General features: G+C 46.2%; 1 protein-coding gene across 1 annotated transcript; it reads right to left on the bottom strand.

The window, feature by feature from the left end:
* Window positions 1–227: 227 nt before the first annotated feature.
* Window positions 228–15,478, bottom strand: LOC137916591 (actin filament-associated protein 1-like; the record flags this gene model as incomplete). The annotated part of the gene is made up of 12 exons (XM_068759585.1): window positions 228–993; window positions 1,698–1,865; window positions 1,947–2,137; window positions 2,233–2,397; window positions 4,527–4,653; window positions 5,964–6,194; window positions 7,790–7,904; window positions 8,928–9,073; window positions 9,890–10,101; window positions 10,275–10,427; window positions 14,535–14,610; window positions 15,392–15,478. Coding segments are annotated over 12 exons (1,698 nt in total), but the record flags the coding sequence as incomplete, so codon positions are not given.
* Window positions 15,479–16,114: the final 636 nt, after the last annotated feature.

Raw genomic sequence — 16,114 nt, 5'->3', positions numbered from 1 at the left:
GAAGTACTCCTGATATAATAAACTGATTATCTGCAGACAGTCCTTCAAACTGCATGAAAGGTCACATCAAAGTTCTCCAGTGGATGTTCGTCATGATTTAGAAAAACAGCAGATAAATACATCTTCAGCTGAACATGTCGATGTGTCGCATCAACACAGATTAACGCATTGATTTTTTTTTGGGGGGGGGGGGGGGGGGTCCATTTGAGCTCCACTGGCCTTCCGCTTCTGGGTGTCACGACTACCGAGACAATTAAAGGAACAATTCGCTCAAAGGTCCTTCAACCGCGAAATATTTCTGGGCAAAGGAGGAAAACAGCAGAAAACAACAAAAGAAAATCTTGTTTATGTTCTCTTGTAGTTTAGCTCCCTGAGTCCCAACGGCGTCGTCCGGTCGCAGAGACTTGCTTTGCCCAGCAGGTGGTGCCAGAGCCACGGCCGTAATGGCGGTCTGGCGCCTTGCCATCGGGACTCAAGGGGTTAAACACTGTTTTAAATGTTCTACTAAACTTCAACCGACGATGGTTGAATCTTTGGGGTGTTTCGTTCGCTGACGGCGATGAACGCGATCTATTGAGACGATTGGATTGTGTAGAGCACCGACAAAAAACGTTAAATATGACAAAAATAAATAAAGGGATGCTAGTATTTCCCTTAAACATTTACAAATAAATACTTGACCTTTCATTTTCCGAACCAAAATCGGGGTCAATCTGCCAGAAAAGATTTGAATGAAAGGAGAAAAGGAGGCGGTAGCGAGAAGATGACGAGTACAGCGGGCGACACGGGCGGCAAACGTAGCATGCTGAAAGGGTTAATAAAGGTTACGTCTGAAAGCCGTTGTTTGTTCACGTGAATGCTAATGCTTGTGTCCTCCTCAACCCACTGCACGGGCAGTTTTAAATAAATATATACACAAGTTCTTCAAAGGAGAAAAGGCCAGAAGCTCCGGCAGAGGTGAGGCCTTCATGTGCCGCTCTTCTGCTCCCACTCCTGCAACAAACACACAGGAAATGGTTCCATTCAGACGCCGGCATCTGTGATCACTCAGCGAAATACGCAAACACAGTCGATAAAAGTGAAAAGCAAATTTATTTAAACCAAATATCTATAATCCGATCAGAGTTCGGATTAAAATTATGATCGGATTGACCTTGATCGGGTCAGACTATTCCGATTTGGGTGGGTACATGAAGCATTTTTATTCCGATCAGGCTTTCAATCTGATTAAATGTGTCCATGTAAACGCAGCCAGTGTTAATTACGGGGGTAACGGTACAATAAAATGTCATTTCGGGTTAATTTTCGGTACAAAAAAAGGCAGAAAAAAGTACTTAAAATGCTTTTCTTTTTAAAAATGCAAACAATAGAACTTATATAAATAAATAAAAGCGACCCATTCGGATGACATTTCAAATAAACGAGAATCTGAGTTTTTAAAAACTATTATATTGTACCAATTTAAAAATCTTAATAAAATTATAAGTAAACAAAGTTAAAACTGTAAACGTTGAACACTTAGCAGCAACAGCCTGTATATATTATAATTATTATTTTTTTTCGGAGAAGGCTGTGTTGAAGCAGAAAATGTTTTGCGGACTAAAAACATTGGCCACGCCTCCGCGGAGTGAGTGGCCAATGGGGAGAGCTGTTCCTTTCACCGTGCCCCTTGGCGTGCCATTTGTGCGAGCCCTGACCTTGGCCTTCCTGAGGACGTGTCCTCGGACCGTGGCGGGCTTCTGGATGCCTTGCTGCCGGCGGAGCAGCGAGGCGCTGTTGACTGGCAGGGAGCACGACTCCGTGTCACTGGTGTCACCGCCGGAGAAGGGAGACGCCTCCTGGGTCCGACGCAACGCCGCCGGAGACTGCACACAAACGGCCAGGAGGGGGAAATGAGCGATGGCGCGCGGCACCGACGGTGGGATTACCAGCACCAGGGTCCTGACCGGGAGCCCGGATGATCCAGCTTTCGGTTCAATGGTGAGGCCCAGCGTGACCCCACCGCTCAGGGCTTTCTTCAGGCTCTCCTTAACTTCAGTCAGCTCCAGCTCCAGGTTCACTCGCTCCTCCTCCTTCTGCTTGCAGTCCTCCTCCAGCTTCTTCAGTCGCTCTGACAGTGCGGCGTGCGAACGCTTCCCTAGTGTTGGGAGAGAAGCCGCTTTACTCCGTCGCGTTGAGTGAAGCTTTCTTCACTGCGTTTCTTGGACAGAACCTTTGAACTCGTCCTCTTACCAGCAGCGGCTTCCACGGCCGCGCGCAGGTCCCTTCGCTCCTTCTTCAGCTGGGTCAGGTGGTTCCTGATCTCCTGCTTCTTCTTCATGAGCTCGTCCTCCTTGGACAGTAGCCGTTTGGCATCGGCCTCCACGCGGTTCTTGCCGTACTTGCACTGCTCGGCGTCTGCGAGACAAAGGTTAGGTGAGTTGGACCCGGAGACACGAGACTGATGTGGAGTCACGAGCAAACTTCTCTTCCTACTTCCAGCATCCACATCAGAATGATTCTGATGCCTGCACTGAACTGCGATGAACACGATAGCCGGTCGTTGGTGTGAAACCCGACCTGCAGGTAAAGGGTGTTTACAGCCTACCTACATTTGACTAGTGACTACCCTAATCTCAACCCTGGGACAAGGACAAAAAGGACAAGACCTCAAACCAACCCGTGGAAAAAGGAGGCACGGACGATCCCGGCGCTGGTGAGACATGATCTCCCGCGTATAACCCTCCGAGGAGCATTCTTTTCTTTTGCTTGTGTACTAGACTAAAGTGTAATTGCACATCCACTACAGTAGGTGGCAGTGGCGCGCTCATTGTCAGAGTGCATGCAGGGAGTATTGGCTCTGTGGCGATTGTTCACTTTTTCTCCGCGCACACAGCAAAGAGCGGGAGTTATGACGTAACGAGCAGTCGGTGAACGAACAAACCCCTCAAGAGACGACATGGAAACATATTTAACATGAAAAGAGAGGCGGAGCCAGACGGAGGTAGCGAGACAACCGGAAGCTAAGACGAGGAAATATGACGAAGCGGGCGTAGCGCGTAGCTTCACGGTGACGACGGAGGGAGACGAGCAAGTTAAAATAAATATATATATTGTGCTCCTGAGTCAGTTTTAATTTATAATCTTTTTGTTTTATTTTATTTTTCAGTATCAAATGGTTCAATTTAAAAAAAAATGTTTGTAGATTAAATAAGGATTTAATGCATTTATTTTAATTTCAGGCAAATTAAAAACAATGTTAATAAAGTTATTATTTGTTGTAAGTTGCACCGCGTGAACGAAAGTTACACCCGGTGAACCGTTACACCCGGTGAACCGTTACACCGCGTGAACCGTTACACCCGGTGAACTGTTACACCCGGTGAACCGTTACACCCCGTGAACCGTTACACCGCGTGAACCGTTACACCCGGTGAACCGTTACACCCGGTGAACCGTTACACCCCGTGAACCGTTACACCGCGTGAACCGTTACACCCGGTGAACCGTTACACCCGGTGAACCGTTACACCCCGTGAACCGTTACACCGCGTGAACCGTTACACCCGGTGAACTGTTACACCCGGTGAACCGTTACACCCCGTGAACCGTTACACCGCGTGAACCGTTACACCCGGTGAACCGTTACACCCGGTGAACCGTTACACCCGGTGAACCGTTACACCGCGTGAACCGTTACACCCGGTGAACCGTTACACCCGGTGAACCGTTACACCCCGTGAACCGTTACACCGTTCTGTTTTCTTTATTGCTAATAAAAATACAATGTTATGCAGAGGTAAACGGAACAATTTTATTGGCAAATGATATTATTTATACTATATTTAGGGGGCGGGGGTGGTGGTGGTGGTGCAAAATGTTTTTTTCTTCCTTGGGGGGGCGTAGCAGAAAATAATTGCGAAACGCTGTTCTAACCCACGAGGATTAACGCGACCACATTCCACTCGCTCCCAGCGACCCGGCCTTCACTGCCCCCCCCCCCCCCCACTGGTGGCAGGTTCAAGTGTGGCCCACTTGTGTCACACAGCTCATCTAGAGGGAAGGATACGTTCTAGCTTTTTGAATTATTTACCCCCCCCCTACTTAAACCAACTGTAATTTTCTGCATTTTCTGAATTGCTGTGGAGTCGGGTTCTGCTAGGAAGCAATCAGCAGCGGTGAGGCCGGGCCAGACGCGTTGTCTGAATGCTCACTGGAAGCGGTGGATGACACTCAGAGCTTATTATTCTGATGCCATTTCAACTCCGATTTAACCCCCCATGGACTCTCTTCTGTTAGGCAAGATTGTAACTGACTCACAAAAGCCAACAGGCCTCAAAAGTGCCTGCAAAGATTTGTAAAAACAATTAAAACTAAAGCACCATAAAGAAATAAATAAATACATGAAAAAATAATAATAACAAATCTACCATGAGATAGATTCAGACTTTGTGACTGAAATTGTATTCTTTCAGATGACACCATCTTTCACTTCATTTATCAAATACAGAATCAGGTCACAAGTTCCGTTTACGACTACGACTTACCGGAATTGTTGCGTTTCAGAGACGCTGTCCCGTTCATCAGTTTCACCCCATTCTTCTTGGACTGGCTCTTTGGCTCAGCCTTCTGACTGGTGATCCCATTGGCTGTAGATCCTTTCTTTCCTTTCAGCTGACCAGTGAAGGACAAGGAGGAGGGACACTTTTAACTTTACCCTGTTCTGTACATACTCTACACACACACACTTATATCAAAAACAATCATAGATGGAATTTGGTGCAGTTTAATCTGACATTGCCTTTAATGAGAATGAAGATATACGTGAAAAAACTTCCATTCACTTTCTTTAAAATTCTTGTTTTTTTTCTCCGTTTTTAAGGTATATATATATATATATATATGAGAAACATGAAGCGGAGCAGAACATATATATATATATTTTAGCTAGAAACAAAACTTTGGGTTTGACTTTCTAAAAGTAAGATCATTTTAAAATGAACCCTGGTTCTGCAGAGCGGCCGACAGTATGATTGCACACCTCTAAATCTACTTCTTATAGTGTGCTGGCGCTCTGCGGTCTGGAGGCGATGTTAACACCCCTTGGCCACGCCACACAGAGCACACACATCAAGGGGACGGAGGGCAGGAGGCGGAGCTCCATACGGCACTAAATGGTGACTTATGTGGCCATGTATCCAGGGCTATAAAAAATATAAATTACACACACAGCTCAAAGTCGTTAGAAAGCAGCGGACGAACGTACACTACAAAATGCTAAGAAATGGAAAATCCGGTCACTATAGTGCAGCCAGGTATTCCCTCGGGGGGGGGGGGGAGGGGGGGGATCCACAGCAGCAAAAAACAAGACAATCATGCAGCGCAAATGGCAGGAAGCGGTTATGAAGTGGGCGTGAGGCTGATACAGAATTATTAATAATAATTTGCTACCACTGATCGTGGATCCATTTTGATTCTGCTGTTTTTGCGGTTTTCTTGTATACTTTTTTAACTTTTTTACTGCATACCCCAGCATAGCGCCGAAGTTTGGCATTTTATTATTTGTTTGTTATTTGTTGCTCTTTTATGTTATATGTTGCACGTCGAAATCGTGCCCCTTTCACCCCTCAGCAGTGAAAAAAATCAGCTGATGCAGCTGTTCACGACTATCTTACATTTTAAAGAGAGAGAAGAGATACTTTTGAGTGTTTTTTCAGATATATCCTAAATGTGATCAATTTTATGAGACAAATTCAAAATGTTTCATGCAATGTTGATACAATTTGATATTTGCCTGTAAAAGTTGGTGACCACATGAAACATCTTTATAAGCTAATAAAACACAGATGTTTTTCTGCTGTTGATACAATTATAAAACGCAGCCTTAAAATTCTTACATTCATGGATGATTAAACTCAGACCCTTTTGCTGCTCTGAAAATCCAAAGAATTACCCACAGACAGAGGCAGTCGCGTGTTAGTCACCTGAGCAGAGGCTTTAGTTTTAGCATCAGCAGAGAGGAACTTAGAGGAGACTTTAGAGACAGGGGTTTTACAGCAAGTGTTAGCGGTGAAGAAAGAGGAAGCCTTGGGAGGATCGCCAGCAGCCGGCTTGGATGGAGGCAGGTTGTCATAGAGGTCAGCGTTCTCGTCATGAACCTCATCTTTCAGCTGTCGCCCCCTTCTGTTGGGACTGGAGTATGGCACCACTGGGTCCTTTGGGTTAGACTGGACATGCGAGCAAGTAGAGAGGAAAGGGTTAGAGAGGAAAGGGTTAGGGTTAGAGAGGAAAGGGTTAGAGAGAAAAGGGTTAGAGTTAGAGAGGAAAGGGTTAGAGAGGAAAGGGTTAGAGAGGAAAGGGTTAGAGAGGAAAGGGTTAGAGTTAGAGAGGAAAGGGTTAGAGTTACCGGTAGTTAGGATTCAAGAGGAGAGGAGAGAATTAAAAATCCTTTTACGAAGCAATTGCAAAGAAAGTTACAAATACAACCACTTTAACATTTGAAGCTCACCATCTCCCCCCACAGAGCATAAGACACCCCCTGATGACCTTCTACTACTGTACTGTCTTCTTGTCCCGTTAGGGGACGCCACAGCAAACCAACCGTCTCCACTTCACCCTGTCTTTTGCATCGTCCTCCCCAACACCAGCCACTCTCATGTCCTCCCTCACTACGTCCATGTATCTTCTCCTGGGTCGTCCTCTAGTCCTGTTCCCTGGCAGTTCCATCCTCAGCATCCTTCTACCGATATAGTCCCTGTCTCTCCTCTGGACATGTCCAAAACATCAAAGTCTGGTCTCTCTGACCTTGTCTCCAAAACGTCTAACCTTCACTGTCCCTCTTATTGTCTCATTTCTAATCCTGTCCAACCTGGTCCCTCCCAAGGAGAACCTCAGCATCTTCATATCCGCCTCCTGTCTTTTCCTCATCCCCGTCCTTCAACCGGAGGAAGTGATACTGGACAAGGTCACCTTATCTCTCTTCGGCAGTTCAAAGTATACTTCTTTTACGAGGCAGGTGACTGGTCATGACGCAAACCTGCAGGGGGTTTGTCGACCACGATTTGATCAGAGGGTTTTGACTTGGTTGTAAGTCGGTCCGTGTTAAATGACTGTAAGTATATTATGCTGCACCGTGATTCTGTAAATGAGGAGGAGAAGAGATCATTTCCTCTTGGTAGGCATCGTGGGTGAAACCACAGAAAATGCTCTCCACCCGATTCGCTCGCTCACTTTCTGAATATCGTGAATGAGACGAAGGTGGGGTCCCAGAGGGGGCCGTTCCGCCCAAGTAACGCCTGCTTGTCCCATTAAAAAATAAACAACAAATAGAGCATCTCTAACCTGGAAAAACAAAGATGACAACTAAGGACATGGATTTGAAAAGAAAATCCAAAGATGAGAAGAGGAGAGAAGATATTTAGTTCATAACACGGTGGGGATATCAACGTGGAAAGGGACAGACAGCGGTCCAGCTGGTCTTCACTTAACGACGGAGTTACGTTCCGAAGACCCTGTCGCTAAACGGCTTTGTCGTTAAACAAATCCCCCGTTGATTGAGAGCTTTACCCCGCGTCTCGCCGGGATCGGATCCAGCAACACCTGTGACCCAGAAGATGGATAAAGCCGACTCATAACAGGGGGTGGGTGTGATTGTTATGTTGTTGTCGTCGTCGTTGTGTTTCAGACTTTTTAAAGCACATTTGCTGTTGAGATTTTGAGAAAACAAACGGCTGTTCCGTAAATAAGAGCGTGTTGCACATTACGGCTCAAGTCGTTCTCTCTTCCTCTGCCTGTCGTTCATCTGACTTACCGTTCCATTGATGGGCACGTCGTCATAATGCAGAGCCAAACCAGTGGGGCAGGCGTAACCATTAACTGGATTGTCCAGGTACGGGTTAGGAGAGAGGGCACGCTTACTGGTGAAACTGTGAGGAGTAAAACATCAAGATTATTCATATATACATACAATGTTTTTATTTTTTTAATCATCTCGCCCCCCTGGTGTCTCCTTCAAGCTCGGCTCCTCTACCAGAGGCCTTGGAGCTGGAGGGTTCTGTGCAGGATCTTCTGATGTTTATCCACCACCACCACCACTATGTCAGGCTGGTTGGACATCACCAGTTTGTCTCTCTGGATCTGGAAGTCCCTCAGGATCTTGGCTCGATTATTTCATATATAAATACACACACACTACCGTTCCACAGTTTGGGCTCACACCCACACAAAGGAAGGTTCAGTTCTTTAGCTTCTCTGAGCAGCTGAACTGTTTCCAGCTGTGCTAACGTGGTTGCAGGGTTTTCTCCTCATCATCAGCTTTCTGATGTAATGAGCAAACACAACGTACCGTTAGAACGCTGGAGTGATGCTGGGAACGGGCCTCCATACACCCACGTAGGTGTTGCACCAGAAACCGGACATGTGCAGCGAGAATAGTCGTTTACCGTTAGCAATGTATAGAGAGTATTTATGATGAGTTTATTGAAAAAAAAATAGTGCTTTTCTTTAAAAAATAAAGACATTTCAAAGTGAACGGTAGTGAAAATATATATAAATGTGCAAAACACAGACAAACACTAGTCTTTGTTAAAAACGACTAGCGTTGTGTAACATTTATGATGCTGGACAGAACAAAATGAGCTTCCAACACTCCAAACCAAAACAAGGAGAGGGCGGGACTTCCCCTTCCCCTTCGTCCAATCGACGAGCGCCCCTTTCAGCCACGTGACGCTGCTCCGAAATTTCGCTTTGCGAGTAAATCACAGTGTGAACGCAGACCTTTCAACTAATTAGAAATGCAACGATTTGCTCCCGATCGAACCGAGTCCTCTTGGTGCAGTGTGAAAGCGACCTTAGTTGGCCCGAGCCACTAAAGCGGGAAATGATCTATAAACATTTGGTGAACTGTTGCTAAGTTTGCATTTCCCTAAAAGTATGCGTGTATCCTTCACCAGAAAGACTGCTTAGCCAGCTGGATGACGTTGGCGGTGGTCTCGACGTCGATGTAGTCGTAATGCAGGGTGGCTGGGTCGGCGGTGGAGCCCGTCTCCGCCAACAAGACGCCCAACCAGCGGCCCATCATCTCAGACGAAGATGCCTGGAGGAAAAACATGGAGTTTATTTAATAGCCTTCAGTATGTGGTCCTCTGTAATGGACAAATGTCCACTACAGAGGACATGCTAACTGGCTGGGTCTCAGGAGGATGTCTCTGTCTCTCTCCCGCTCCATAAAGCATCTCGTTCAAAGTGTTTACCACACACTAAAACATGTTTGCCCATTTTCACCCGGAACATTATCACCAAAAATAAACTTTATGCTGGGAAAATACCAAAGAGCGTGGACGGGAAGAACGCAGACACGGGGACGCACGTGCACGCAAATTCTGTGCACATTTGCTCCTTCTGACATCAGAAGGGGCGCGAGTTCTTCCAGACGTGTTTCAGGAGGTGATTACAGAACTACGCAAACTGCAAAGGATTGACTGGATGGTTTATTTTGATGTTTAGAATAGTGTAGAAACATGGGAAAAGTGAGTTTATCATAATAGAGTTTCTTGTGCCAAAGAGGTAATCTTTTGGTAAAAGAAGGTCCCCCCCCTCAGCTGACTCAGACCCCCATCTTCATTAACCACACACATCTTAATTCCATCCACCCGTACAAATGTCCTCCTCCAAAGGCTCAGTCATGAATTTAATGGGAAAAGAAATGGAGTGGCCTGACAGAGGATAGAAACCAAACAGCCAATGGAGGAAGTTGTTTTACACCAGCAGCATGAAATGCTTGGTGTCGAGTGGAGGGGATGTTTCACCACATCGGGGGAAAGGAACGGAGGAAAACACGACGAGCAGCGTTTACTTGCTCTGGTGTGACTGTGGTTTAAGCAGAAAAACATCTCCTCTCATGCGGCCTCACCTCCAGCACGGCGACCTCCTGGCCGTTGCGAAGGAGGCGGAAGGCAAACGGGTGTTTGTGGTCGAGGCCGGGGCTGACCTCGCAGCCTCGCAGGGGCAGCGAGGCGACGTGGCTCTTCAGATCGTCCCGGTCTTTGTGGAGGAGCAGCTGGTTGTCTCTCAAGGTACACCAGCGCTCCCGCCAGCGGTTGTTGGACAACACATTCAGGTAACCTGCATTCAAACGGAAAGAAGGCATGAGGAAGATCTTATTCATGCCCAGCAGCACAGAAGATCCCACTGAAGAAGAAAGTCATCAGTGGGAGAGCGATAGGAAGGCGGGGCGGCCGCGGGGCGACGACACATTGCTCCTTAGGGTGTTTGTAGCGCTCTAAGGGACGTCCTACCACATGTGGGCACGTCTTCCTCTGCTGAAGAGGTCTGCTCATCTGTTGATGGCTTCTTCTTTCCCAGCCCGATGATCTTTGTTATCTTCTTGCCTGCTCCCTTCCCCACCGTCCCAGTCTTCTGCTCCGACTTTGAGTTCTTCTTTCCTTTTCCTGAGGCAGACACAGCAATGACGGTGAGTTTAAGCACAGGCAATTCATCTAACGCGTGTGTGAGGAGGACCCCTGCAGCGTTCATGTGCTCTACACCCCCCCCCCCCCCCATTATCTTCACATGCATCCTCACTGAGAGAGGATGTTTGGATGCTTTTGTAAAGCTTTCAGAAAGAGAAGAGAAACCCGAGACTCTGCTTTAAGCAGCCCCGAGTTCAACCCAAATTGCACCGGGTTTAGTCAGGCCCTTGTGGGTTGGTGAATTAAACTCAGTCTGCAATCCCAGCAACCCAACTAGTCTGAGGGGGCCAAGTTCAGCTGGCCTAGTTCCTACCCGGAGAGAGAGAAATGACTGCGCACGTTCTGCTGGAAGGAGAGTAAAGCCTGGTCTTGAGAGGACACACCCCCGTCCCTGTGCTATTCTGTCTCTAAATGAGAGACGGAGCTTCTGATTGGCTCTTTTTTTTTTTTTACATGCTGTGTTCTGTGGTGTGTTCAAACACGAGGGAGAATAAAAGCGTAAAAATGGAAGGACGAAAAGGGAATTCAATTCAGTTTTATTTCTCTAGCACCAGGAAGTTATCTCAAGGCACTTTACAGGATTAGCAGGGAAAGACAGAACCCAACTTGACCCACAAGAGCAAGCACTTTGGCAACGGAGGCAATAAAAAACTTCCCTTTAACAGACAGAAACCTTGGACAGAACCTAAAACTCATAGTGGACGGCCATCTGTCTGGACCGGCTGGTTTGATAGAGAGAGAGAGAGAGAGAGAGAAAGAGATCAGGAGCAGACAAAAACAAAATGTAACATTTAGGCTGCTGAACAAGATACTGACTAAAGATCTGCTATATAAAGCTATAAATGCTAATGCTAGCGATAGGGACATCAGTGTTGAGGGACACAGGTCCAGGTTCTGCAGCACCACGGACAGAAGGACCTGCAGACAGAGACAGAAAGAGAGACAAACAGAGGGAGAGAGAGCACAAGACTACAGGAAGAGAGAGAGAGATCACTGACATATTTATAACATGAATAACCAGAGTGAGAGGGAGGAGCTTAGTGTGTAATAGGAGGTTAAGCCACCAGTGCTGGCCTATGACAGCATATTGATTGCTGTATTGATTAACTATAAGCTTATAAGGAAGAGACAATAGAGGACCGTCGGATTCCTCCTCTCTGATGTCATCGCGTCGGGTTTCTGAACACTGGAGTGGCTCAACGTGACACGAATCCTGATAGTAACCAGCAGACACACAGCCGGAAGCAGCGCAGCGCTGTTGACCTCTAATGAACAGTCATCCAAACTCTCTCTCCTCCACTCTTCCATTCTTTTTGGCTCTCTTCATTAACCTTTAGTTCAACATTTCTTTCCTCATTGCATTTCCCTCCAGATATGATGTGACCGTCGCCGTGGCCACAGCTTTAATGAAATAGGACACCGTCTGGACACAATTTCTGTGGCACGAGTTCCCTCCCAAACACGCATCACACACAATGCAGTGCTGCGGAGGAACGCAGACGCACAGAGAGGAACGGGAGGAATTCTTCCCGTTGTTCCCGTCGGGAGAGGAAAACTCTAATCAGGTCAATTTAACGCCAGTAAATGAGCTCTTCTTGTTACCAGCCACGGAAGGAAAAGGGCCAACGAGCTGAAACAATGGAGGACGAACTCTTGGTATTTATGTCACTAACTAGTCAGTAATGTTTCACGTGGGCAGAAGATATCCGTCTGAGCAGGGGTGAAGCGGTTTGACGACACGGGCCTCAGAGATACCGCCACAGAAACGTCACAACGAGCCAGGCCTTTGCTTTGAAGGCCTTTGCTTTGAAGGCCTTCGCTTTGAAGGCCTTCGCTTTGAAGGCCTTCAGCACTAGACTCACACACTGTTCTGGTGTGGTCTTGGTCCACTCTTCCGTCAGTCTCTTCCACAGTTCGGTGACTTCAGTGGCTTTCTTGGCCATATTGGCTTTCGGACTCGGGGCAGACCATTTCATCATTTCACCGTTTTCAGTTTCAAGGAGCTGCTTTCGCCGTTTTGCCGTGCGACAGGGAGCATCGTCCTGCAGCTTGGGCGGTGAATGCAGGGAAGGAAGCACATGTTGTTCTGGTAAACATTCGCATTCGCTCAACCAACGAGCCGTATAAGAGGCCCGGCTGCTGCTGTAGAAAACACGGCCCACACCGCCACACGTCCTCCTCCACTTTCAGTCGGTCAGTCTTTCCCCAGTTTGTTGCCAAACAATTGGGTTCATTGGACCCAAATCAATTGAACTTGCTTTCATCACCAAAGTGACCTTTGGACCAGCTGTCTGTCCACTGTCCTCTGCTCCTCGGCAAAGGCTTGCTGCAGAGTCTTTCTGCTAATGAGAGGTTGGGTCACGGCAGAGCGGCCTTTCAGTCCAAACGCGCTGAAACGTCGACACAGATCATCACCTTGTTTAGCGCTGAACTGGCCCGGCATTCCAGCTAGTGCTGAACCGACTGCCCATTACATCGTCTTCTCTCTTGCATTTGTGAAACTGGAAGTTAAATAGGGGCCAGATTAACACCAATAACTGGGAGGCATCTGACAGCGTTCTCTAATTTTGATCAGTGTTCTTATTCTAATATCGTGCTTCAGGATATATGCAACTCTTGAAATATGTTTAAAATATTGCTCTTTTACTCCTGCTTGGATCATTTCAAATATCACTATTAGGGATGTCCCGATCCGATCTTGTGATCGGAAATCGGGCCCGATCACGAGCGTGCGGACTCGACTGTCTATTAAATATTCACATTTCACATTTCCTGTTGCTCTAGTCCAAGTCCAAAGTGAAAAAAGTATTTTATTTATTACTTGACTGTTCAAGTTACGCCACAGAACTGCTCTGTTTAAGAGTTAATGTTGAAATAAAATGATTAAAATAAAAAAATAAGGGACATCCTGGATCCGTTTTTCACTCGTCTTTATTTAATGTATTACCGGTATAGACGTATCGGATCGGTTTAAAATCAAATGACTTGGACTCGGGGGCAATAAAGCCCTGATCGGGACGTCCCTAATGACTCTCCTTGACATTTAGGAAACTGTAGGTTGTTCTCTAATTTCGATCTCCATTCTGTCGCTCCGACAGGATGTTTGCCTGCTGAGCAAACAAACTGTCAATTATTAGGATCTATTTCTCTGCCGTTGGGCAGGGGAAGACCATCTCTGTGCGAAACCCATTCTATCTTTGTGTTTCATGCATTATTATTAAGATTCCCCTCTGACTCACGAGAGAGATTAATGGGGAGAAATACAGCTGCAGCACTTTAGGAATAAGAACCAGGTCATAGATAAACACAAATCTTTGTTGCGTTCAAGAAGCCACATCAGTTATAGCCAAATAATTCTGTAATGAGTCATGCAGCTTGATTAAAGGTGCCAGAAACGATGCATTATGTGACTCCCTGATGTGGTTCATCAAATAACACCACAGGCTGCTTAATCTTTTGCACTCCATCAAAATGAATGCAATCTGTGCAAAATATAGTTAAAGATTCTCCACCCAACTAAATTCATGTTTCCGGGACAACTGAGGGTGAATTTAAAGTATGCGGAAATATTTTTCTTTAACTGTGTGAACATGTGTATCTATGAAATACAAAAGGTAATTGATGAGTTCATGAGATCATGACATAAATAAAAAGGAAATGAGGTGCACAGATCTCGCTCCTTGGACGTTCGATCCGACGAGTGATGATGCAGAAAATGTGAAGTTAATATCTTTCGTGGTATTTCCGCTTCGGACTCAGCACTTGTCTGAGAAAATGAAAATGGCTTTGTTTTTAAACAGCTGTCCCCAAATCCCCTGCTCTGGCCTCGTCAGGGTTCTAACAAACCCGACTTGAAGCTTAGTGTGTAACCTTTAGACGGATGTTATTGGCGCGGGAAACCATGAAGGTCCAGGACGTTTCCTCTGCAGTAACATCAGCGTGTTTATCGTACCGACCTCTTTCCTCATGGTCTTTGCTGCCGCTCCTTTAAACTCGAAGGTGTTCCCCAGAAATCCCACGGCAGACATTTAAATAAAATTGTAAAAGTTTACGGATCACTTGGGCGTGGCCGCTGTGGACTCTCACCTTGGTCTTTGCACTCATTGTGTCCATTCTCATGATTCGCCTCTCCATCAGAGCTCGGCTTGTCAAACGACGCCTTCTGGCAGGGAAGCCACATCACACAAAAAAAGAGGAACAGATGCACAACACCAGTGAACAAAACTGTACTCCCCGCGCCCCCCCCAAAATAAATAAATAAAAGAAATCCCCTTTGACAGACACCAAGGCACAAATTCTAATGTCCTGTAGAATCCCTTCAGCATCTGCAACAACCTATAGGTGGGTAATTAGACTGGCTTATATTTACCTGGACTGGACTGTCATTGACCCTTTAAAGCCCGCACCATGAAGTCATTGTCAGAACACTCTATTTTTTGGAAAATAAGGTCTTAATGGAACCTTCTGACAAATTTGTCAAAAAAAAAAGTGCTCTAATTTATGTAAATTTAGCTAAATCCAGATTTTTTTCATGTAAAATGCAGATGCATTTGTTGGCTTGTATCTATCAGCTTTTTCTGCGAAAAAAAGAAAAAAGAATCTAACTTCTGAAGTAGAAGTCTCAAAATCCCGAAAGGCCATGTGTATCAAATATGATACGTTTGGCAATAAAGGGTTAAACAGCCTCACATGTGTCTCCACTGTAAACTGCAATACAGTACTACCAATATTTCCCAATAATGCATTGTTTTCCTGCAGTCTTCTGGGTGATCAGAATGTATTCAACAGAGGCCAAAATGTCAACATCTAAGAATCAGGATATTATTGGGTCCTTCCTTACGTGCAAATGAAACACAAGGCCTTTGGATAGAGTCGGCGATGACGCATATTTATTTGCCTAAATATTACATTTACACAAAACGTATGTGAGAAAACGTGTTTACCTTTTCCAGTTCAGGTTTGTGTACTGGTGATCCAGATCTAGATCCATCCAGGTCTACACTGCCATTGGCACAAACCTCCCTCATGACCTAAAAGAACATCAGGAAAAACAAGATTAGCTAAAGATGCTACTGGTCCTGTGAAATAAGTGGAAGGAACTATTAAGAGCGTTCAACCTATATGCTGGCCCACACCCATAATAAATGGAGGGAATACTGGAGGTGGAGAACATTAAATGGTAGGAGTTGGTAGAAAGGTGGGGGTGTCTGCTACAAACATTAGACACCACAGACTTTTTACGATGTCCAAAAATCCTTATGCAATAAAGTCCAGCATGGGCCAATGAGATCCGCAGGCCTCTGCAGCAGGCGCCAGTGTGGATTACTTTGACCTCATTGGACAACTCCCCAGCAGCATGCAGTGGCGCTAGGGGTGGGAAACGGTTGAGTGTGCATGAAGGCGAACGCACTCTCTGAAACACACAGACGAACACACCTTCATCCTGAAGCATTCTGAACCACTGGTTCAGAATCAGAGGGAAATGACAGACTGTGGCTCCATGGGTTTGGCTCAGAGAGCGTCTCAGAGGCCGGAGTGGGACAGACAGCAACGCGTCTGTCTTCCACTGCAGACATACATTTCGGTCGGAGCAACAGGGGCTGAACACAATAAGAACATGCGTGTTCCTTAAACGCACCGTTAGCAACACCGTTTGGGTGAATCAT

This window comes from Brachionichthys hirsutus, unplaced genomic scaffold, assembly GCF_040956055.1.
Source record: "Brachionichthys hirsutus isolate HB-005 unplaced genomic scaffold, CSIRO-AGI_Bhir_v1 contig_1180, whole genome shotgun sequence".
NCBI lineage: Eukaryota > Metazoa > Chordata > Actinopteri > Lophiiformes > Brachionichthyidae > Brachionichthys > Brachionichthys hirsutus.
This window is presented reverse-complemented; position numbering and strand designations above follow the sequence as displayed.